This window comes from Mustela nivalis (genome assembly GCF_964662115.1).
Source record: "Mustela nivalis genome assembly, chromosome: 13".
Classification (NCBI taxonomy): domain Eukaryota; kingdom Metazoa; phylum Chordata; class Mammalia; order Carnivora; family Mustelidae; genus Mustela; species Mustela nivalis.
Genome location: NC_139032.1, coordinates 84,378,514 through 84,403,021, shown reverse-complemented (window position 1 = coordinate 84,403,021; position 24,508 = coordinate 84,378,514). Strand labels below are relative to the sequence as shown.

The 24,508-nt window shown below is 38.3% G+C and overlaps 1 protein-coding gene across 2 annotated transcripts in view; it reads right to left on the bottom strand.

Moving 5' to 3' along the window:
• PBX3 (PBX homeobox 3) overlaps positions 1–24,508 on the bottom strand; it is a 214,408-nt gene that overhangs the window by 16,358 nt on the left and 173,542 nt on the right. For both annotated transcript variants that reach the window (XM_082695605.1, XM_082695606.1), the window contains exon 5: positions 16,184–16,319. In XM_082695605.1, the coding sequence (XP_082551731.1) occupies positions 16,184–16,319 (136 nt within the window). The remainder of the gene's footprint in view (positions 1–16,183; positions 16,320–24,508) is intronic.

The following is a 24,508-nucleotide window of genomic DNA, read 5'->3' as shown; positions in this document are numbered from 1 at the left end:
GTGTGCAGCTGAATAGATGCCACGGAAAGCCTGGCAGGTTTTGAAATACTGACACGTAGCTGGAGAGTGCCTCCCCCCAGCTCCACGGAAAGGTAGGGCCGTCTCCCAGCGAACACACCAGCACCTCCAGATTAAGAATCAAGAGCACTTTTTAAACAACAGTGAACTAGATATTTTGTCCAGCTAAGTTTCATGTAATAGAAAACACCAAATGTATTCAGTGTCATGTGTGAAGAACCCCTATAGCCAAGCCTTTAACCTCCTGGAAATCCATATTTATTCAACCACCACTCCCGACTAAGTACACACCCCAGTTCTCTTTGCTTTTTAAGAATCCAGAAGATTTCACTGAATATATTTAAAATGGTAATACCTATCCTCGAAAACCTTTCAACATATGTAATTATTTCTCACTGAAAATGAATCACATGCATTTTTAGAATAAAGAATACACCGAGGGTAGATCTATTTAGAGACTAAGAATGTAGACACAACCCTACTCGCCACTCACTCACAACCATGGCCCCTCTCTGGCTCTCACCTTTATGGAGCCTGTGAAAAACTAGGGGCTCGAGGCTGCTAGCACACTGGTTTGCCTAGAGCCTCTTTCCCCTTTCTTCTGGAACCTTGACAAGGCTTTCTAGGCACCACATAACCAGCAGGAACACTCTAGTGAATGGACAAATTAGCATTTATTGAGCACTCATGATATACCAGGCCCTGTACTAGGCATTTTACATATACAATCTTATTTAGCCCTCCAACCTCTAAATACATGATCGCCATTCTAATCTTACAGGTTGAAAAATGGAGACTTCAGGGTAAATAATTTGCTCGAGGTCACAGTGCAACTTAACAGTGGTAGACTGGTCTGAGTGACTTCTCTCCACCTTCCTATACCGGATGTATGGTCAGCTGGAGTTAAAAGTGCCGATTTCTCAAAATACAAAATGATAGTACTACTTCTCAAATAGAATGTAAGTAACGAAACTCAGTTTTGGTAAACAATCTAGTGTACTTGCAGAGCAATGGTCTAAATATCTAATTTTAGAAAGTCAAGAAAGGAGAAAAAGAAATCAATAACACTCCTTCAAAACTTCTCTCCCTTTATCTCTGAGCCAGTCACCTGATGATGAGATCCTAGTGGGGGTAACCCAATTAGGTCTTTTATCCCCTTCTGCTTCTGAGCTCTGAGATTTGAAGGACAAGTCCCCAGCCCAGGCTGCTGGCTGACTCTGCCAATGATTTAACCTGTTGACTCATCACTGGCCAGATCATTCATTCCACACACATATAAAGAGTGCCTGGCAGACACTGTGTTCCCCCAAAGCAGTCCCTGACCATCACCTATAACCTCCCAAATCCAGGCTTACCCTCACAGTCATTCTGTGCAGGACCGTATGTCCTCTTGTAATTACAACAGTTGTGACATTTATACAGGGCTTCCTCTTTTTTTCTTTTTTTCTTTTTTTTAAAGATTTTATTTATTTATTTTGAAAGAGCATGAGTGAGGGGGAAGGGCACAGGGAGAGGGAAAAGCAGGCTACAGGCTCCTTGCTGAGCAGGGAGACTGATGGACAATGGACAAACTTGGGGCTCGATCCCAGGAACCCACAATCATGACTTGAGCAGAAGGCAGATGCTTAACTGACTGAGCCACCCAGGCACCCCTATATAGGGCTTAAGTGCTAAGTACTATTCAAACCACGCAATACATATTAACTAATCATATCTGCATAACAATGCAATAAGGCGGGTTCTATTACTTCCCTTATTTTATGGATGAGAAAACTGAGGCACAAAGATGTTAAAAGAAAGAGAGAGGGAGGAAGGAAGGGAAGAAGGAAGGAAAGAGGCAGTGCATACAGTATGGTTCAGAATGAATATCTGAAAAGAACATGTATATTAAGAAATATTACAAAGAATATCTAGGACCCTGCTAATTACTTTTGGGGAGTACGACTAAGAGTCTGAGGCAGAAGGGAGGCTTTTGAAAGAAACAACTTTTGGTTTTGTTGAGCTCTAGTATATGGTTTTTAAGAATTTTATTAATCTCTGCACTTATCTTCATTATTCCTTCCTTCCACATTTTTGGTTTTAGTGTCCCTCAATACTTTTAGATGGATCCTTAACTCACTGATTCTCAGCCTCCCCACTTTATATACGTATAGAAAACATACATACACACTATATATACCCATATATTATACATGATAAATATATAAGTATATACTAATTGTATCTACATAAAACCATACTATATATATGATATATATTTAAAGCTATTCATTTCCTTTTAAGCATGGATTTAGCCTCATCCCATGAATTTTGATAAGTGTATTTTCATGATCATTCAGATAAAATATTTTGCCATTTTCACTGTGGTCTCATTAGCCCATGAGAATATTAAGAAATATATTGTTTTATTTTCAAACGGGAATTTCTAGTCATCTTCTGTTATTGAGTTATAGTTTAATTCCATTGTGCTCAGAAAACATATTCTGTATTAAATTTAAAATTTGTTGGGATGTACTTTATGGCCCAGACTGCAGTTAACTTTCAAAAATGTTCTGCAAGAACTTAAAAAGAACATGCATTTTGTAGTTGTTGAGTATACTGTTCTATATCGATCCATTAGGTTGTTTGCTAATCATGGTATTCAGATTTTCTGTATCTGTGCTACTCAAAGTGAGGTTCTGTAACCATTGCATCAGCATCACTTGTGAGCTGCAAATCACCAGGCCCCATCATAGACCCTTAGAATGAGAACTTCCAGGAACAGGACCTCAGAATCTGTATTACAACAAACTCTCCTGATCATTCTTCTTATGTGTACTAAAGTCTGGAAAGCACCATTCTATGTCATTAGAAGATTACATGTGTGTGTGTATGGTGCTGGTGGTGGGGTGTTCAGTGTGCAAAAATCTCCAGGGATTGTGGATTTATCTGTTTTTCTTGAAATTTTATAAGTTTTTACTTTGTGTTTTTTGAGCTCAAATTGGCATATACAAAGACAGAGCTGCTGCTGTGTCATTATTATTTAGAGCCTCTCTTCACTTCTAGTAAAACTTTTTGCCTTGATGTGTTCTTTATCTGATATTAACAAAGAAACACCAATCTTCTTTGGGTTATTGTTTACATATTATATTTTTTCCCATACTGTTATTTGCATTCTATGTCCTTATGTTTTAGATGTGTCTCATAAAGAACCCATAATTATGTTTCATTTTTATGTCTTACCTGACAATATCTGCCTATTAGAGTACTCAATTCATTTATACTTAATGGAATTACTGGCATATTTGGGTATAAACCTACCATCTCACTAAGTGGTTCCTATTTGTCACTTATAATGCTTCTCTCTCCCCCTTTCTTGCCTTCTTTTAGATAGCTTATTTTTAAAAAATTATTCCTTCTTTTTAAACAATTAAAAAAAGTTCCTTCTTTACTAGTGTGGAAGTTATATATTCTTTTAGTATTCTTTATGTGACTACCCTAGAGATTACACATTCATGACTATCAAAGTCTAACTGGTACTTTTATATTAACTGGTACTTTCATTACCTTTTGCAGAAAACGCAGGAGTATTAGAACACTTACCTTCCCCTCATAACTTATGAGGCATTATTGTTGTATATTTTAATTCTATATGTATTATAAACCAATAGGACACTATCATTATTATTTTAAACAATTGATATTGATTTATATTCACACATACATTTACCCTTCTCTTTCCACCCTTCCTGCATCTCCCACCCTCTACTTTGGTATCTTTTTTATTTCTGCATGAAGAGTATTTTTTATACTTCTTTTTGTGAGAAAATGGTACAAATTCTCTATCCTCTCAACTTTTTACTTTATTTCAACCCCATTATCAAAGGATGCTTTTAGCAGATACAGAATTCTAGGTTGACATTTAATTTAGTTAATCTCTTAAAGATAACATTCCACTGTACTATGGTTTTATTCTCTTAAGAAATCAGTTGTTAGTCTAATTGCTGTTTCTTTGAAGGCAATTGTATTTTCCCCTCTGGCTGCTTTTGTTTCAGCTGTTTCCAGTGTGGATTTCTATATACTCATTCTGTTTGGGGACTGTAGTTTTTCATGAATCTAGGGCTTGGAGTCTTCTAACAGTTTTGGAAAGTTATCAGACTTCACATTTTAAATACTGTTTCTGACCCACTCTTATATTTGCCTCTGACGCTCCAATTACATTTATGTTAGACTTCTTACTGTATCCTCAATGTCCCTGTTTTTCTGATTTTCTATTCTACTGTCTCTCCATTCTTTAGTATGGTTATTTTCTTGTGATCCATCTTCCTGTTCATTAACTTTCCCAACTATGTCGAATCTGCTTTTAAAGCCATATACTGAATTCTTAATTTTGATTACTATATTTTTGGCTCTAAAATTTCCATTTGAACTTTTTTATGGTTTCCAACCCTCTGACAAAATTTTCCATTTTGTCTTTATTTCCTTTAATATATTAAGCCCTTCTTTTATAGTCCATATATAGGATCCTTTTATTTTCTAGATTTCTATGGGTCTGTTTCTATTATCTATTGTTTCTGTTGGTTTTAGTACATGCTGCCATGTCTTCTTGTATGTCTGTTTTTCTCTGCTTTGTGCCCAGTGTTGTGTTTGCTTTGTTTATAGAAACAGCTTGAAGCCTAGAATGCTGCTATCTTTTTCTACAAAAAAATAATTATATTTGCTTTGTCCAGGTACCTACAAGTACTTGTAATCCAATTTCAAAGACTGAAGTATTTGAAGCAGAATCTATTTACTTCCAGTGCACCCTTGCTAGGAAGCAGCCCTAGCAGTCTAAAGCCTCACTCAAGGGAAATAAGGTAGCCTTCCCTGGTAGGTCCTAGACACCTGGACACTGATTCCCTACAAAGTTTCCAAAAGTACTGCTTAACACTCTCTCAGAATTGACCAATGACTCAAGGAAAAGTTATTTCCCCTGGCCTTATTTTCTTCTCATCTACAAATTCCCAGGACAACACCATCCATTCCCAGGGCCTCAGCTATGTACTTACGTGGATGATTCCCAAGCTACATATTTAACCTTGACCTTTCTCATAGGTTATACTTCCAAACTGAACATTTCCACAACTGAGGTGCTGAGGGCAATGCAAACCTGGCATAACTTCCACAAACCTTTAATTTCCCCTCTGTCAAACAAGCATTTCCTCATGTGTTTCCTTTATCAGATAATAGTATCACCATTTTCAATTATGTAGGCTAAAAACCTCAGCCATCTTCTAATATTCTTTCCTCATATTCACAGCCAATTGCTTCCCCAATTTCCAAAATACAAGTTTTGCCTCCAAAATGCTTTTCAAATCCATCCCTGTTTTCTACTTTCAGTGGCCTTATTTCAATCCTCAACATTTCTTTCCCAGATTATTCCAATAATCTCTTATGTAGTCGCTCTCATTCTAGTGGTTTCCCCTTCAAATTGATCTTATACGTTGGTGCTAGATTTCTCTCTCCTAAGTCTGACATACCACCCAATCCGGAAACCCTTACCTTTCTTATTTTCCTTCATAGCACTTATTAGTATGACATAATAATAATTATGTTAGTATTTATAATTATACCTAATATTTTATGAACATGTACCTCAATTAAGGTATATATTATTCTTCTTTCCTCACTAGACTATAATAAGCTCCACAAGACAGAATTGTTGTTGTAGTCACTGTTAAATATAGCACCATGACCAAAAATCACTAGTTGAATGAATATTGCTAAATAAATTAATTTTAAAAATTAAGTAAGTAAGTAAGTAAGTAAAACAGACATCTAAACTGCTCAACCTCATAAATGCAAGCATAACTGCAGACATCTAAACATCTACCCAACGTAATTCCAGACCTTCTCTAATCAAGGTGCTATACCCTGTGGTAGGCATTAATAATATAATGCTGAATAAGACTACAGTCCCGATCAACATGGAATTCACCATCTATCAGGGGAACAGCATTAAACAATTAATTATTTAGTGCTTGCTTCAGCAGCACATATACTAAAATGAAACAATTCATTATTCCAGGCACCTGGCTGGTTTAGTCAGTGGAATATGTGACTCTTGATCTCAGGGTCATTAGTTTGAGCCCCACATAGAGTGTAGAGTTCACTTTATTTATTTATTTATTTTTAAGATTTTACTTATTTATTTGAGAGAGACGGAGAGCACAAACAGGGGGAGGGGCAGAGGGAGAGGGACAAATAGACTCCCCACTGAGCATAGAGCCCATTGCAGGCAGGGCTCAATCCCAGGACCCCAAGGATCATGACCTGAGCCCAAAGTCAGATGCTTACCCAACTGAGCCACCCAGGTGTCCCTAGAGTTCACTTTAAAAACAAAACAAAACAATTCACTATTTAGTTATAATTGTGATAAGTGCTATCAAGAAGAAGCATAAGAAACTATGAGAATACATAATGGAGGATATGAACTGGGAGTACAAGAAAAGCTTTCTTGAAGAACTGACAGCTGAAGTGAAAGAGTCATAATTAATAAAATGTGTATACATTTTTGTTGGGGGGTGGGCAGGGTTAGACCATTCCAGGCAGGAAAAATAGCATAAACAGCATAATTATTATATCTTCTCCTCACTCTGTGATAAGCACTCTGCTAGGTACTTTATATATATTATCTCACTGAAACTCCTATAACTTGATGGAGTATATCTGTTTTTAATTCAAATTATACCTATGAGGAAATGAGGCACGGTGAGGTTGAATGACTTCCCCAGAGGTCACACAACTAATAAGTTGGGAACCTTCCTAATCCTCTCAGTAGAAAGTAAACCCATCCTTCTACCACAGTCCAAAATGGCACCCAAATGAACTTGTGTACTCGCCCAGGTAACTTCTGTGTCTTGTCAGTAACACATTTGTCTGTCTCCCCCAAGAAATCTGACATTTCTCAGAGAGAAGAACCCTAACTAATTCACCTTTGTTTGCCACAGTGCCAATCACAGTGCTTAAAGGAGGCCTGTTGAATGCTTCAGGATCTGTTGAATGCATTAGGAAAATAGCCCCAAAACCCACACAAGTAATTTTGGCTGGATCAAATTAATTTCTTTACATTGTTTGTAGCTTCTACTCTCAAAATCCATATTCCCTTTAGAAAAGTAAAATGCTTTCTGCATGGCTGACAGAAAAATCAGGAGAGAAGAGAAGCCAAAACACAAGGACAAAGGAAGCCCAAGAGAATCTCTGGAGGATGCCAGATATCCTGGGTAGGAATATCAGAGTGAGTGAATGGGAAGCCAGCAGGCTTGAACTTGGAGCCTGTTCTAACTGGTGCCTTTGTTCTTCGGGCTACACTATCTTCTGTTCATTCCTCTCTGCCTACTCTCTACACTGCTCTGGGCCCCAAGATGCTTCCAGCCAAAGGAAGTCACTGGTGGGAGATAAGGAAAAGCAAGGAAAGTAACATCAGAGTAACCATTCCCCTGACTCCCTCAGCACAAAACTGTCTTTACTTAAGGTTTCAATTACTATCCTTCCAAATACAGCTTCTGCGTCTTGGGTGGGTGCTGGTAGCTCTTCATTTCTTTAGGGCAAGGGGTAGTAACAGAGCCGAGCATTACTAGCATTGCCCTTTGTGCTTTCCCTACACTCTGCCCACACTTCTGTTAATAGTCACTTTATTAAACTCTCCTCAAATTACTCTAATTTGAGTGTGCCATCTGTTTTCTTCTGGGACCCTGACTGATATATTGGCCTACTGGTCTGACATGCCTCAAAGAAGCAAGGCAACGGAAAGGTGAGATGCGATGATGAGGGGCAGGTATGAGGAGAGACTGCTGGGAATACTCAAAGGGAAGAAACAGGCAAAAGAAGGTGAAGGGGACAAAAACTGGAGGGACCATGGTTCTGATCATGGCTTCTTCTAGGCATAGGAAAACTCAAAAACCACTACATCGAAGCTGGAAACAGTGTCTCAACCCTTAGTTTGGGCATTCTAATCAAACTAGTGTTAGGAGATTTTCTCCAAAAATGTCAATTTAAAATAAATAAAAATACCCAACATCACTGGAGCCAACTCGAGGTACCCTGCTAATCATGGCACTGACTGTAGAGAAGACGGAAGCAGCAAATCAGAGGCTTCTGTTTTCTTTAAATCCTGCGGATATATGCCTTATCTGTACTGAGTGTTACAGCAGTCTCAAAGCTCCCATCTCTCTACAAGCTGCTCCTTTGTTCTTTGCACACTGTTTAATGACGTCTCTCTCCACTAGGACACACAAGCAGAGCCTTTATAGAACACAGGGTCTATAGCCTTCTTTTAAGACAAGTGAAAGAGCCACTTTAACAAAATAGCTGCCACTTTCCTTCACCTTGTCTCCAGCTCACCAACTGCGTCCTTACAGGAGAAATCCACTCCTGCCTTCTGCCTACTGCCAGAGCCACTGAACAGGCCTTTATAGATAGCTGGAAAAAATACTGTAATTTGATAGCCATCCTTTTTTGCCTGTTCTAATTATTATTTTAACGGGCTTCTTCTTATTTTAATAGATTTTTTTAATAAGGAAATCTTACTTACAAATTTTAATTAGCTTACTGAATATTCACTGCTTTGGAATAAGTAGTTTAATGAGGAAGGAGACCTCAGGCTACTAACTAGCCTGGAGTGTCTAAAGCAGCTTAGGGGGAAATGATGCAGCCCTAGTGACAGAAGCCCAGGCCTGGGCTGCACAAACAGGACTCGGCAGCTGGGGCCCTAGGGATAGAGGAATCACACTGCCTCTTGCAGAGGAAAAAAAAAAAAAAAAAGTAAAAATCCAGTTTCTTGCTTTTTATCAAGAACCTCTGTGTAGGAAGAAGCCCCAGCGCTCCCACTTGTAAAGACTTGTGACTCTCTGTCAAATCACTTAACCTCTCTGAACATCAGTCTCCTCATCTGTAAGGGTTAGATAATAATTTTTTTCCATGCTAGACTGTTATAAAAGTGGGTCTTGTGCACTGCTTTAAAAGCTCTAAAATACGTTAGTTGAATGAATGAATGAATGAATCTTAATGTTGCCAATTAACCTCTCTACTATTTCAGGTTCTCATCTGTTAAAAAAAAAAAAGAAAATCAATCCTTTCTTTACAGTACATTTCAATTACAGTAGCAATGAAGAATAAGTGAACATTTTTCATTCTAAAAACACCTAGCAGAGAAAGTAGGGCCAGAGTTCTTTAAACTCAAAATTGGAATCAGGAGAACAATGGAGTTTTTTGTGACTTGCTGATGTGAATAATCAATGCAAGTTAGCTCTATTTCAAAAAGTAAAGGCATATTAATATCTGCTTCACTAATTAAGAATATGTGACAATTTAAGTATGATTCTCAATGCTTATGACATTTGAAATAATTTTTTTTGTGTGAATTTTCAGGGTGTTATGTAAAAAAAAGGGGCACTCCACCTTATTCAACCAAACCACGTCTTAAGAAACCAGAGACCTCCAATTCTGAGTTCAACCTGGAACTCTGTGCTAAGGACCTTTACATTTATAATATATTAACACAAATGAATGTAATACTAACATAAACTATAATTTTTTCACTTACCAGCACCTATTTATATAATATATAGTGAACTTAAAAAAACTATAATATATATTAACTTCACATGTAAAACCAAACTCCTGATCTCCCCTCCCCCTGAAAACCCTGCTCCTCCCAAATCCTTCCCCATCACACTTAATGAATACTGCATCTTTCTGCTCCTCAAGCCCAAAATGTCCAAGTCCTTCTCGACCTTCTTTCTCTTCCAAGCTACGTTTCAACTATCAGTAAACCCTCTTGGCTGAACCTTCACAATTATCTGGAATCCAGCCTCTCATCACCTCTACCACAAACATCTTGGCCCAAGCCACCCTCATCTTCTGCCTGGATTATTGCAAAGACACCCTAACTGGTGGCTGCTTCTTCTTGTCTCCCTCGCTCTGTTGTCCATACAGCCGTCATGGTGATCCTCCTGAACCTTAAGTCAGATCACACCACTCCTTAGAAGAAAAGTCCGCCATTACCATGGTGTCCAAGGCCCCTTCAGCGTTTGGATCTCACCATCTCTCTGACCTCATCTCCTACTACTTCTCCCACTTGCTCAGGCAACTTTCACCTCAGGCCCTTTGCACTTAACTGTTCTCTCTGCCTGGAATGTTCTTCACACAGCTTGTTCATTCTCTCTTTCAATCTTTACCAAAAGATATTTTCTCAGGAGGGGCTTTCTTTACCACTCTATTAAAAATTAATTGTACATGTCACTTTCTGTTCTCCTTCCCTCTTTTGTTTTTCCTCCATAACACCTATCACTTTACTCTAATTTATCATCTCATTTACTCATTTTATCTGTTTGTACTCTCCCAGGAAAATGTAAGCTCCATGAGGCCAGGCTTGTCGTTGTTGTGTAAGTAGTAAACTTTTTAGTCAAGCGAAATATATATATATATATATATATATATATATATATATATATATTTTTTTTTTTTTTCAAAAAAAGGGCACACATCATAAGTAAAGAGATTGATGAATTTTCCAAAAAGTGAAGACACCCATGAAACCATAACTGAGATCAAGAAACATCAGGGGTACCTGAGTGGCTCAGTTGGTTAAGCATTTGGCTCTTGGTTTCAGCTCAGGTGGTGATCTAAGGAATCAAGCCCACAAATTTCTTTCTCCCTCTCCCTCTGCTCACCCCCCACCTCATATGCATGTGTATGTATATTCTGTCCTGCTCTAAAATAAGTAAAGCTTAAGGAAAAAAAGAGGGGTGCTGGGGTGGCCCAGTCATTAAGTGGCTGCCTTTGGCCCAGGGTCCTGGGATCGAGCCCCACGTCAGGCTCCCTGCTCAGCAGGAAGTCTGCTTCTCCCTCTCCCGCTCCCCCTGTTGTGTTCCTTCTCTCGCTGTGTCTCTCTCTGTCAAATAAATAAATAAAATCTTTAAAAAAATTTTTAATTAAAAAAAAAGAAAGAAAGAAACATCCTCTTTCCAATCACTATTCTCCCAAGGGTAACCACTTTTATTCTGACTTTTAAAACTAAGATTAATGTTGCCTGTTTTTGAGGGTTTTCTTTAGTAGTCTCCAGGGGTGTGTGGTGGTCAGTCATGATCCCAGGGCCCTGGGATCAAGCCTGGAGTGGAGTGAGACTCCCTGCTCAGCAGGGGGTCTGTTCCTCCCTCTCCCTCCCCTGCTTGTGCTCTCATGCTCTTTTCTCTCTCTCTCAGATAAATTTAAAAAATAAAAAAACAAACAAAGTAGGCTCCATGACCCACTTGGGGCTTGAACTCATGACCCTGAGATCAAGAGTCTCATCCTCTGCGTTTTGCATTTTTCACTCATTATGTTTCTAAGCTTCATTCAAATTGGGTCTATGTAGTTGTAGATCATCCTTTTTCATGGCTACACAGTAACCTGTAACAGGATTATACCACAATGGATTTATCCATTTCCCCAGTCAATGGACAACTGTCTTATTTTAAGTTTTTTGCCAACAAACAATGTTACAATAAATGCTTTTACACATGTCTCCTGATACACATACACAATAAGTTTTCTAGGGCAATTTCACTTAGAAGTAAAATTGTAGATTGAATGGTATAGATATATTCAAATTTATAAGATAGTGCCAAAAGTTTTCCGAGAGGCTATACCCACTTACATTCCTAACAAGAATATTTAAGAGTTCCTATTACTGTATATTCTTGCCAACAATGTGTGGACTCAGTATGGTCAAATTTAGGATTTTCTGCCACAACCTGGGAAATGTAAAATGTGATTTCACTGCAGTCTTTAAATCACATTTTCTTGATTATTAGTAAGAAGGGTCTTCTCATTTAATTGAATATTTATATTTCTTCTGTGAAGTCCTTATTTGCATTTTCCATTTTCAAATCCATTCTTTTTTTCTTGTTAATTTATAGGAATTCCTTCTGTATTTCGGATTTTAATTTTGCTTATACACTTACAAATCCCTTCTTGCAGTCTATGGCTGTCTTCACATTTTAAAGAAGGTTTTATTGGAAATGATTTCAAACTTGCAAAAAAAAAGTTGCAAAAATAAAAATAGTACAAAGAACATCTGTGTATGCCTTTTACTCATATTCACCTGTTATTAAACATTCTGCTCCATTTCTTTTATCATCTGTGTGTATTCATGCATGCACACTCTCCCTCTGTGTTTATACATGTTTGTGTGTGTTTATATACATACATGCACACATATATAAACACACATATACACACTTTTTTTTCCTGAACCATATGCAAATCAATTTTATACATCATGGCCCTTTATCCTTATATAAGTCAGTGTGTATTCCCTAAGACCAGAGATATTCTCTTTATATAACTGTAGTACAATTACAAATTATAATTGACTTGAATAAATTTAACCCAATATCCTTTACGGTATATTGTCCCTTTTGGTACAAGATCTAGTCTATGGTCAGGCAGTGCGTCTACCTGTCATGTCTCTATCCTCCTTTAGTGTGAAACATTTCCACGGCCTTTCTCTGACATTTCTAAAGAACGCTGCTCCCATCCTCCTTTTTTTCCTAACAGACACTCCTCATTTTGTTTGTCTGATGTTTTCTAGTGATTAGATTCAGGTTACATTCTCGGATGAAGCACTACACAAAATGTCTACCCATCCCTCTTTGGTGATGTTGCTTCTAATCACTTGATCAGGGTTTGTTCCATTTCTGCACTCTATAATTGCTTTTTTTTTTTTTTTTTAATCCTTACAACTAACAAAGGGCCTATCGAGAGACACCTTAAGACTATTTTTTTCATCAAAATTTCCCCCTAAGGGCACCTGGGTGGCTCAATGGGTTAAAGCCTCTGCCTGCGGCTCGAGTCATGATCCCAGAATCCTGGGATTGAGCCCCACATCGGGCTCTCTGCTCAGCAGGGAGCCTGCTTCCCCCTCTCTCTGCCTGCCTCTCTGCCTACTTGCCATCTCTGTCTGTCAAATAAATAAAATCTTTGAGGGGAGGGGATGGGAGGTTGGGTGAGCCTGGTGGTGGGTATTCTGGAGGGCACGTATTGCATGAAGCACTGGGTGTTATGCATACACGAATTCTGGGACACTGAAAAGAAATTTTTAAAAAAAGTTTTTAAATAAATAATTAGATAAAATCTTAAAAAAAAAAAAAATTCCCCCAGAGGGACACCTGGGTGGCTCAGTTGCTCAGCGTCTGCCTTCGGCTCAGGTCATGATCCCAGGGTTCTGGGATCAAGCCCCATGTCAGGTTCCCTGCTCAGCAGGAAAAGCCTGCTTCTCTTTCTCCCACTCCCCCTGCTTGTGTTCCCTCTCTCACTGTCTTGCTCTCTGTGTTTAAAAAAAAAAAAAAAAATTTCCCTCTAGATTTAATATCTACTGATGATTCCTGCCTGATCCAATCTTTACCAAAATGGTTGTATAATGTTGTTTCAGTCTTTATTAAGTACTTTTATAAACATTTTACCACTAAATTTATCAGTCTTTTCCTTCGTTGCTTATACTTTTTATGTTCTTTTTAATAAATATTTTCTTACCCTCAAAGTACTAAAGATATTTCCTTACATTTTCTTCTGAAGGTTCCTTACTTATTCTTAATTATTATTTTAAGCAATATTTTAAGCAATAACAAATAAATCAGTTTCATATGCCCTAAATCTGGTAAAAATTGTGTTGCAACAATTGCCTGTTATCAGTGGATTTCCATTTTTTTAAGTTAGTTTTGTATATGAACGATTTCTGGATTCTAAATTTAATTGTATTTTAGTATGATGTATGTTTTAAACAATGCTTTTTCTCTTTAGAAAGTACTTAACCTGTCAGATCTGGAACATTCTCTGCTTTCATTTCTAAACAACTTAAACAACAGGGCACTAATTTATAAGGCGAGCAGCTGATGTCTAATACTTAAAATGATAACATCATTGTTCCCTCTTCAGAGATGTGTAGGAGGGGGACTGTTGAGGGGAAATTAACTCCTTTAGTCAGGAAAAGGGTAAAAAGGGGAGGAAATTGTCACAATTTAATGCTTAAACAGATCCCTGAAATTCTGCATTTGAAAGGTTGAACTGCGGGGAAAAAATGGTCAGCAAGTTTGCTTTGTAGACACACTAATATAAGTCTATTATTTCCATGTCTCAAGCAATTACCAAAAAAAAATTTTTTTAAACCTAACAAAGCTGTTTTTCTATCAGAAAGTAAGTGAAATGAATATAGTAATGTGCTTTAAAAATAAGTAATGTGTTCTTAGTCTGTTTTAGAAGTAGAGCAAAACCTCCCTGGTTCAGAGCAGTCAGAAGGAAACTTTTCTGCCACTTATTACACAGCATGTCTTAGGCAAGTCCTACATTACACACAAAATGCTAGTACTACACTAATGAAAAGCCAGGATTGTATCGCTTTCAAAAAATGTATATAATCTGTGTTATTCTCCAATGGTAACTATGTTATAGAAGTAAGAAAAGAAGCAAAGGCATGAAAACACTTTGACTGAAACTGGACCTGCAAACATTTGAATTCTAAAGTCAGAGAGCTGTTGGGAGAGCTGGAAAATGGGGCTTGGCATCATCAATTGGCGTTTAGCATGAGCCTAATCCTTTCACTAGTGTTCAGGGAAAATGCGCACACCAGAAAAACACGCACTTAATTTCAGCTTCCCGACATGACCCAGCATTATACTGTTCCTTCACAGCTCAAGTGGCAGTGAGTACTACATCACCCAGATAGGAATGTTCTATACACATCTTCACAAGTTGGTAACTCAAATCAACTATATTCCATTTCAAACTGAGCAAGAGGAATCAAGATAAGCCACTATTTTGTAAGAGAATGACACTAACTCTTAAATGATAGCTTAATTATAAACCGAAGAAGGTTCTAGAGGTCCTATGGATAGTAATGCCAAAACAGAAGCTAGAAATCATCTTAAATCCAGACTCTAATTCCTTAAAGAACAATGACTTAAAATACTGATATAAAACTTCCAGTATGGGATCTGAAGGGGATCTTTACTATCTTGGACTTCAGATGTACAAAAGAAGTATTTATTTAGAAACTACTTTAAAATGTGTGTAGCTGGGGCGCCTGGGTGGCTCAGTGGGTTAAAGCCTCTGCCTTTGGCTCAGGTTATGATCCCAGGGTCCTGGGACTGAGCCCTACATGGGGCTTCTCTGCTCAGCGGGGAGCCTGCTTCCCTTCCTCTCTTTCTGCCTCTCTGCCTACTTGTGATCTCTGTCTGTCAAATAAATAAATACAATCTTTAAAAACAAAAAATGTGTGTGTCCCATGACCAATAGGGAGCACTGAAATTTCTGCCAAGGGTCAGCTTTTCCTTAAGTTCCACTGCAACAGCTGGCTGGTAATCACCACATCTGCGTGCTCTAAGGAAAAGCTATCCCAATGCCAATCTATAAACAACTGTGTAAGTATTTAAATAAAATTATATTTTAGAGCTAATGCCAGTAAAATATACTTATTTTATAAGTAGAATGTACTTATTTTATAAGGAGGTACAGTGGTTTGTCTCCAATCCTCAACCTAAATACCCATCTATCTGCCTAAAACTAAATGTATTTTTGTTAGAAGATGACAGCTAATTTCAGGGCCACAATTTATTACAAATAAACATTAAAAAAAACCAAAACAGTGACAGGTATAAACTTAATTCTTCTGTTTAATTAGTAACAAGAAAGCAAAGAAATCCTTGGGACCCAAATATCATAGTATGGTTACCAGGAAAACACTTAGTGAATTCCTCAAAGCTTTCACCAAAGAGTTATATTAAATTTCCTTTCGGCAACAAATAAATTGGTTTCTCACTGGTAGAAGCTTAGGTCAGTCATCTAAATCAGGGAAAGCAGGACTACATGCCATTTACTGAAGAGTCACTTAAGAATAAACTGTGTCTCTCCCTGTGGCATGTTTATGTCCTCTCTATCGAAGATTTACACCGGCGTGGTGCGTGATTATCTTGATTCCTTGCCACTTAGGGTTTTAAAAAATTACCTAAGCTTTAAAAAGCTTGCATAAAAATGTGTAAACATCTATATTTATACTTTTTATCTTCTTTGTTGATGGAACACATGGATCTGACATTTGGTGATTCCCCGAGAAAAGAAGAGGGCTCCTGTATCAACAGGGAAACAAGACAGACCCAGGGCGTCCTCTCACCTGTGACACTGTGATGCTGCATTTCTTGGCCAGCTCCTCTTTGGCTTCTTCACTGGGGTAGGGGTTACTGAGGTGTGAGTAAAAATATTCATTCAAGATTTCTGTGGCCTGTTTACTGAAGTTACGCCTTTTTCGTCTATGACAAGAACCAAAAGAGAATTATAGTTATAATCAGCCTTAACTGAAAAGGGATATGTTGATTAGAATTATATGAAAAAAAAAAAAAAAGATTTCTATTTTTAAACATTCTTAGGAAATGATTTATCACAATGATATTGCAGTTATGCTCTTGGCACCCTCCGAAGCACTGTTGGAATCATTTTAAGATGTAGGATCACTATAAATACAAGAATGTGAAGCACAATTAACTTGATTCTTTAATTTATTCAACAAGGATCTGATGCGTTATAGGTACTCAATAAAGATCCAGTGGAACAAAACAGGTAAGGTCTACCAGAGAGTTTACAGGAGATTGGAGGGGTGAGGGAGAGAGCAGAAAGTTAGGGGGAAGACAGTCATTAGACATGTATCACGGACATAAATACAAATTATGGAGACCATATCAAGTGTCATGAAGGAAAAGTATAAGGTATAACAAAAGCACATAAGAGGGAAATTTAGCACAGATTACAGAGTCAAGAAAGGTTTCCTTGTAGGAGTGACACGGAGTCTGAGATCTGGAAAATGTGTAGGCATTACATGAGTCAGACAAAAAGTAGAGGGGAAGAGGAATGAGCAAAGACAGTGGTTTTGAAACAGAAACGAACTTGGAAAGTCCAAAGGGGCAGAGGAGACTGGCACACAGTAAAAATCAGGGAATGTGTAAGTTTGGCATGGAAGGATGGGCGGGTTACCAGATTATACACACACCTAGTGGGTCCATAAGAATTTTAAGATTTTAAGTGCAACCAGAAGCTATTAAAGGCTTTAAGTTTTATGTTCCAAAAAGATCATTCTAACTGCTGAGAAGAGTTGGACGAGGGCATGAAAGGAAATGTGGATCTTTTAAAAAAGACTTTATTCAACAATTATCACACGATTTCTCTGATATGAAAAATCTAAGAAGCAGGGTGGGGGGTTGTGGGGGGTAGGGGAGGTAAAAATGAAACAAGATGGGATTGGGAGGGAGACAAACCATAAGAGACTCTTAATTCACAAAACAAACGGAGGGTTGCTGGGGGGTAGGGGGTTGGGATGGGGGGTTGGGTTATGGACATTGGGGAGGGTATGTGCTATGGTGAACGCTGTGAAATGTGTAAGCCTGATGATTCACAGATCTGTACCCCTGGGGCAAATAATACATTGTATGTTAATAATAATAATAAAGACTGTATTCATTCATTCGCCAGAGAGAGAGAGCAAGCAAGCACCAGCAGGCAGAGTGGCAGGCAGAGGGAGAGGGAGAAGCAGACTCCCCTGAGCAGAGAGCCCGACAATGAGGGGGATCTCAATCCCAGGACCTGAGATCATGACCTGAGCTGAAGGCAGATGCTCAGCTGACTGAAGCCACCCAGAAGCCCCAGGAAATACAGATATTTAAGGGGACAACTGCAATGGTCAAATTGAGAGATGATGGTAACCTGTCATAGGCAAGAGTAATGGAAATAAAAAGATTCAAGATCTATCTGAAAGGTAAAAACAGTAGGACTTGGTGATGGATTGGATGGGGGCAGTGAGTGGAGAAGAAAAAGAAGGAATGTAAGAAAAAAATAAATTTTTTTAACAAGTTTGGTTTTTTTTTAAAGATTTTATTTATTTGACAGAGATCACAAGTAGGCAGATAGGCAGATGGGGGTGGGCATGGGAAGCAGGCTCCCTGGTGAGCAGAAAGCCCAATGCGGGGTTCGATCCCAGGACCCCAAGATCATGATCTGAGCCGAAGGCAGAAGCTTAACCCACTGAGCCAGCAGGTGCCCCAGGAAAAAAATACATGAAGAATTTCTAGACTTTTCTGCATAAGCAAGTGTCTGGAATAAGGCATGATTTGTTTACAAGGGAAAGCAGGGAAGGGGGTGGCAGAGTTAGAAGACCAAGTATTTATTAACAATTTCTTTCAAACAGCAAAAATATTACTCATGTTTGGGTTTTGTTATTGTAATTTTAAAGAATTCCAACCTGAAAATTAGCATTTGTCAGACTTCACTTTCAATTAGATCCTCCAGTAACTAGAAAATACTTCCCCAAATAATTTTCTTAAAACTATCTTCCAAATAATTTTAATGATCGTCTCACTTGTGATATCCTATACTCGGGAAGGAGTCAGTAGGCAGTTGTAAAATGTGTAGACCCTATGAGATTCTTCTAGTTAAAATGATGTCACTAACATGGCAGGTTAAGTATGTGATCTATGTCTCAACATTAAAGGAGAGTCAGGGGAGGAAGAAATCTAGGTCTGATCAAAACACCTCAGGTTAGAGTCCTGAAATTTCCTAATTTTAATAATTTTTTTGAAGGTTAAACCATCGGTTGTTTCCTTAAGGATGAAAAAAAAATTCAAGATCTACTTAGGAATGAAAATCTACAGAACATGATGATGAATTAAATGGGGGAAGTGGTGAGGAAAAACAGGGAGGGAAGGAAAGGGAGAGAAAGACATCAACAGCAGTTGGGATTTCTGCAGTGGTCATGCACTCCTCTGACCTGAGGGCACTTGGAAGGGGCACCCTCTGAAAAGTGGGCATGTGGGTGAGTAGGGTAAAAAAGGTCTAGGATAGGTATTGAAACCGTCCAATCTATAGATAATTATCTGGCCCAAATGTATAGATGACTACCTGGCCCATATACTATGATATAGTATCATATTTGTTGAGACCATACAAAAATGACCTACCCATGAAAATCGAAGTTTCTGACTTCTTATGAAAATCTTGGAAGATCAGTCACACAAATCCCACGTTCTCAGAAGCCAGCCATAGGCTAATGCTGAGTGATGGCTATGCCCCCAGACATGCACCCTTCTGTTCTAATCCTCATTGTCCCTCAACCAGCCACTCCACTGATCTATTATATGTAGCCATATGAATTCCGAACTCTAAGTCTAAAATCTGGAGTCCAGAGCACCCTTCTTTGTTACATGGGATGCTGCTCAGTTGCTGAATGGTTGAATAAAGCCAATTAGATCTTTAAAATAATAATAATAATAATAAAAAACATGGAGCTCAGCAGCAAGACTGAGGCTTGACATAAGGGCATTTCTTTGGGAAATGAAAGGAGGAATGAGCAGGAACATATCTGGGAAAGCAAAGCTAAGCCTAGCTTATTTATCAACTCTGTCTAGGAATGGTTTTAGTAAACACTGAAAAATGTCAGAGAACAAATTTATGAGCAGAATAGGATACCTCATCCCAGACAGTCTGGCTATGTCCAAACTACTAGAGCACTTCTACTAGAAGAGCAGAGGGACCTACGCAAATTTCTTCCTAAATGTTTTGCACTGGTACATGCTTCAACTTGTCCAATTACCAGGAAAACGTGAGTGTGGCCAAAGGAGAAGCCAGGAGCAAGTGAGCAAGGAAATCATGTATCTGAATGAGCATGTTTGCCTAGAACAGAAAAACCTCGGCTTCCCAGTGCAGAGGCCTTGCTGAAAGGCACTACAGGAATAGACGGAACCAAAGTTCAGCGTTTGCATTCACTTGAAGGCATAAAACAGGAGAACTTGGTGTTATGCTTTATTTATTTTTTAGAAAAACATTCTGTAGAAAATGCCCATTAAGCATCCCCCTAAGTTCCTTTCCCGCAGGCTTTAGCACACTCTAAATGGCTGTGCCTCAGGCCAGTGTACAGCGGCGCCTCAGTCCCAGGGCCGCGTCCCATCAGCATTGCAACATCACTAACAGCAATCTCTGCGGGAGAAGGAACTCTGCTCTAAGCTCTGCCACCTTCCCATTCTGCCTCTGCTCACTCTGACTTGTTAAGATACTTCCTCTTCTCAGAAGAAAAATGAATCATTTAGGTGTTTATATTATGAATGCAGTTATGTAATAAAAAAAGCATGCATGTTGACAAGAATGGGAAAGTATCAGCAGAAATAGGATAACAATTGTTAGGAAGGATTTCTTTCTGAAGGAAGTACTTTAAAAAATCTTTGTTACATAATATCTTTTGTTAAAATACTCGAAGTTGAGAAGCAATTTTGAAATATATATTTTTTTTTTCTTGCTCTCTGACACTACCTTAACTCTTTGACTTGAGATATTAAAAGTATGAAGCAGAAATATTCATTCATCTGCTTAGCCAATAAATTACCTTTTGCAGCTTATTGCATTTAGAAGCTTGCTGGAATCGTGGGGAATATAAACGTTCAAGACTTGGCGATTGCTTTTCAGTGACAATGTGGCTTATGTTCCTGAAAAGCTATAATAAAGGCAATCTGAATGAAGTTTGGTCTAGAGAATTGTGACAATGTAGTATCAGTACTGAAGAGAAGGTAGAGACCAGTCCCATTCACTGGACTTCCCCAAAAGGGAACATTTAGGCTGGGCCTGGAAGGATGAGCAAGGTCTCACGAAATCAACATGAACACTCGCTCCATTCCAGGCTCCATGCTGGACACCCTCACAGATGACCACTCATCAGTGGCGACCAAGTTGGGGACAGGGTTGGCAGTTTACTGTGGAAGGCCAGAGACGGGGGGCGGGGAGGAGAAGAGGGGCAGTGGTTCTAATCAGAGGAAACAGGTAAGACCAAGAGGGATTTCATTTTGTATTAATCACAGGAGAGAACACTTTAATGATATAAAGACAGCACTAAAAATGTTAGAAGTTTGATCTAATAATTCCATTTGTGAGAATTAATCCTAGGAAATAATTCTAAAGATCAAAAAGTTTCAATGCATAAAGATTTTCATGGAAACACTAGTTTCCATAAACATGTGTTTAAAATAATATCCTCTTTCATCATTTTCTTGTTCCTTACCTTGTTTTATTTTCTTTACAGCACTTACCATTGCATTTCATTGCCTAACTGAATAGAACACCATAGCACACAGGCATACCTTGTGTTACTGTGCTTCAAAGGTACTGCAATTTTGATGAATTAAAGGTCTGTGACAGTCCTGCATTGAACAAATCTATCAGAGGCAATTTACCAATAATAATTGCTCACTTGGTGTCTGTGTCACATCCTGATAATTCTTGAAATATTTCAAACATCTCTATTATTATTTATTTGTTATGGTGATCTGTGATCAGTGATCTTCGATGTTACTTTTGTGATTGCTTTTGGATGTCAAGAACCGTGCCCATCGAAGACAGCAAACTTAATAAATGTTGTGTGTGTTTGGACTGTTTTTCTGACCGGCCATCCCCCGTCTCTCCCTATCTCCTCAGGCCTCCCTATTCCTTGAGACACAACAATATTGGTATTAGGTAAAGTAATAACCCTATGATGTCCTCTAAGTGTTCAAGTGAAAGGAAGAGTTGCACATCTCTCACTTGAAATCAAAAGCTAGAAATGATTAAGCTTAGAGGGGAAGGGATATCTTCATTAAGCTTGGTAAAACAGGCCAAAAACTAGGCCTCTTGAGCCAAACCATCAACCAAGTTGTGAATGTAAAGGAAAAGTTCTTGAAGGAAATTAAAAACGCTATTCCAATAAACACATGAATGATAAGAAAGTGAAAACAGGGCACCTGGCTGGCTTAGTTGGTTGGGCATCTGCCTTCAGCTCAGGTCATGATTCTAGTCCTGTGTCAGGCTCCCTGCTCAACAGGGAGTCCGCTTCTCCCTCTACCCTTCCCCCAGGCTCATGATCTCTCTCTCAAATAAATTTTTTTTAAAAGAAAAAAAATTTAATTGTCTGTATAGAAGATCAAATAGGCTAGAACATATTCTCTTAAGCCAAAGAGCAAGGCCCTAACACTTTTCAATTCTGTGAAGGCTAAGAGAGGGGTGGAGGCTACAGAAGAAAACTATGAAGCTAGTTGGGGTTGGTTCATGAGGTCTAAGGAAGAAGTCACCTCCATAACATAAAAGTGCAAGGAGAAGCAGCAGGTGCTGACCGAGAAGCTGTAGCAAGTTCTCCAGAACTAGCTAAGATCATTAATGCAGGTGACTACATGAAACAACAGATTTTCAGTGTAGACAAAGCAACCTTATCCTGGAAGAAGAGGCCATCTAAGACTTTCCTTGCTAGAGAAGAGAAGTCAATGCCTGGCTTCAAAGCTTCAAAGAACAGGTTCGTTCTCTGGTTAGGAGCTAATATAGCTGGTGACTTTGAGGTCAATGCTCACTGACCATTCCAAAAATTGTAGGGCCCTCGAGAGTTCTGTTAACTCTAGTCTGCCTGTGCTCCATCAGTGGAACAACCAAGCCTAGATGTCAGCACATCTGTTTACAAAATGGTTTCCTGAATATCTTAAAGCTCACTGTTATGACCTACTGCTCAGGAAAAAAAAGACTGCTTTCAAAATATTACTGCTCATTGACAATGCACCTGGCTACCCAAGAGCAGTGATGGAGATGGACAATGAGACTATGTTTTCATGGCTGCTACCACACATCCATTCTGCAGCCCATGGATCAAGGAGAATTCTGACTTTCAAGTGTCACTATTTAAGAAATACATTTTGTAAAGATATAGCTGCCAGAGATGGTGATTCCTCTGCTGGATCTGGGCAAAGTAATCGAAAATCTTCGGGAAAGGATTCCCCATTCTGAGGCCATTATGAACATTCATGATTCATGGGAAGAGATCAAAATACCAACATTAACAGGAGTCTGAGAGAAGTTGATTCCAAACCTCATAAAGAAAGACTTTTTAGTGGAAGAAGTCACTGCAGATGTGGTGGGAATAGAAAGGAAACTAGAAAGTGGAGCCTGAAGTGGACAGAATTGCTGCCATCTCATGATAAAACTTGAACAGATGAGGAGTTGCTTCTTATGGATGAGTAAAGAAAGTGATTTCTCTTTTTTTAATTTTTAAATCTTTTTTATTAACATATAATGTATCATTAGCCCCAGGGGTAAAGGTCTGTGAACTGCCAGGTTTACACACTTCACAGCACTCACCATAGCACACACCCTCCCCAATGTCCATAACCTAACCACTCTCTCCCAATTCCCCCTCCCCCCAGAAACCCTCCTGAAAGTGATTTCTTAAGATGGAATCTACTCTCGGTGAAGATGCCATGAAGATGGTTGAAATGACAACAAAGGATTTAGAATGTGACATAGACAGTTGATAAATCAGCAGAAGAGTGACTCCAATTTTGAAAAAAGCTCTATTGTGAGTAAAATACTATAAAAAAAGCATCACGTGCTACAGAGAAATCGTCTGTGAAGAGACAGTCATGCAGCAAACTTCACTGTTGTTTTAAGAAATTGTCCCAGCTACCCCAGCCTTCAGCAACCACCACCCTGATCAGTCAGCAGCATCAACACTGAGACAAGACCCTCCACCATCAAAAAGATTATAACTTGCTGGAAGCTCAGATGATGGTTAGCAATTTTTTTTTTAAGCAATAAAGTATTTTTTAATTAAGGCATGTACATTTTATTTTAGATATAATGCTATGGCACACTTAACAGACTATAGTATAGTATAAACATAACTTAGGGACTAAGAAGCCAAAATATTCATTTGATTCACTTTATTCATTTGTTCATTTGATTCACTTTATTGTGATACTCACTTCACTACAGTGGTCTATAACCAAGCCTGCAATATCTCTGAGGTATGTCCATATTTGTTTACTTATTGATTGTGTGTTTTGCCAAGTAGACTGTAAGTTCAACTGCGTCAAATATGTTAACCTATCTTGCTTACTTTTAAAATCTTCAGCATAAGTAAATACTTGTAGAAGGAAGGAAGAAAGGAGAGAAGTAAAGAAGAAAGAAACCATAATGGAAATAAAGGGACAACTTAAATGATCAAAAATGCAGGAAGAGCTAGGTAAATTATTTATCATATATCCATTTGGTAGACTTCAACCATTAAAATGTTTAAAATTAGAGCTTATACTATATAAAAATGTTTGTTCATTCACGGTAAATTTTTTAAAATGCAAACCAAATCAGGCATATTGCACCATCACCAGAACATTTTTTTAAAGCCCCTAAACCAGAAGGAAATATCCTAGAGCATTTTCAGTAATTTTCTTTCCTTATGTAGCAAAAATGTAATGTTCTTTTACCTTTCATTTTTCTATTCTATAGATTATCCAATTTTCCAAAGTGGGCTTGGGATTCTTTAAATAGGAAAAAAATAGAATAAAACTTCAAAGAATCTTAATAATGAAAAGGCAATTCAGGCAGGAACAGGTTACATAAGGCCTTAAACGCTAGGTTAAGTAGTGTGTATGTGAGTTATCCAGCACTGAAAAGC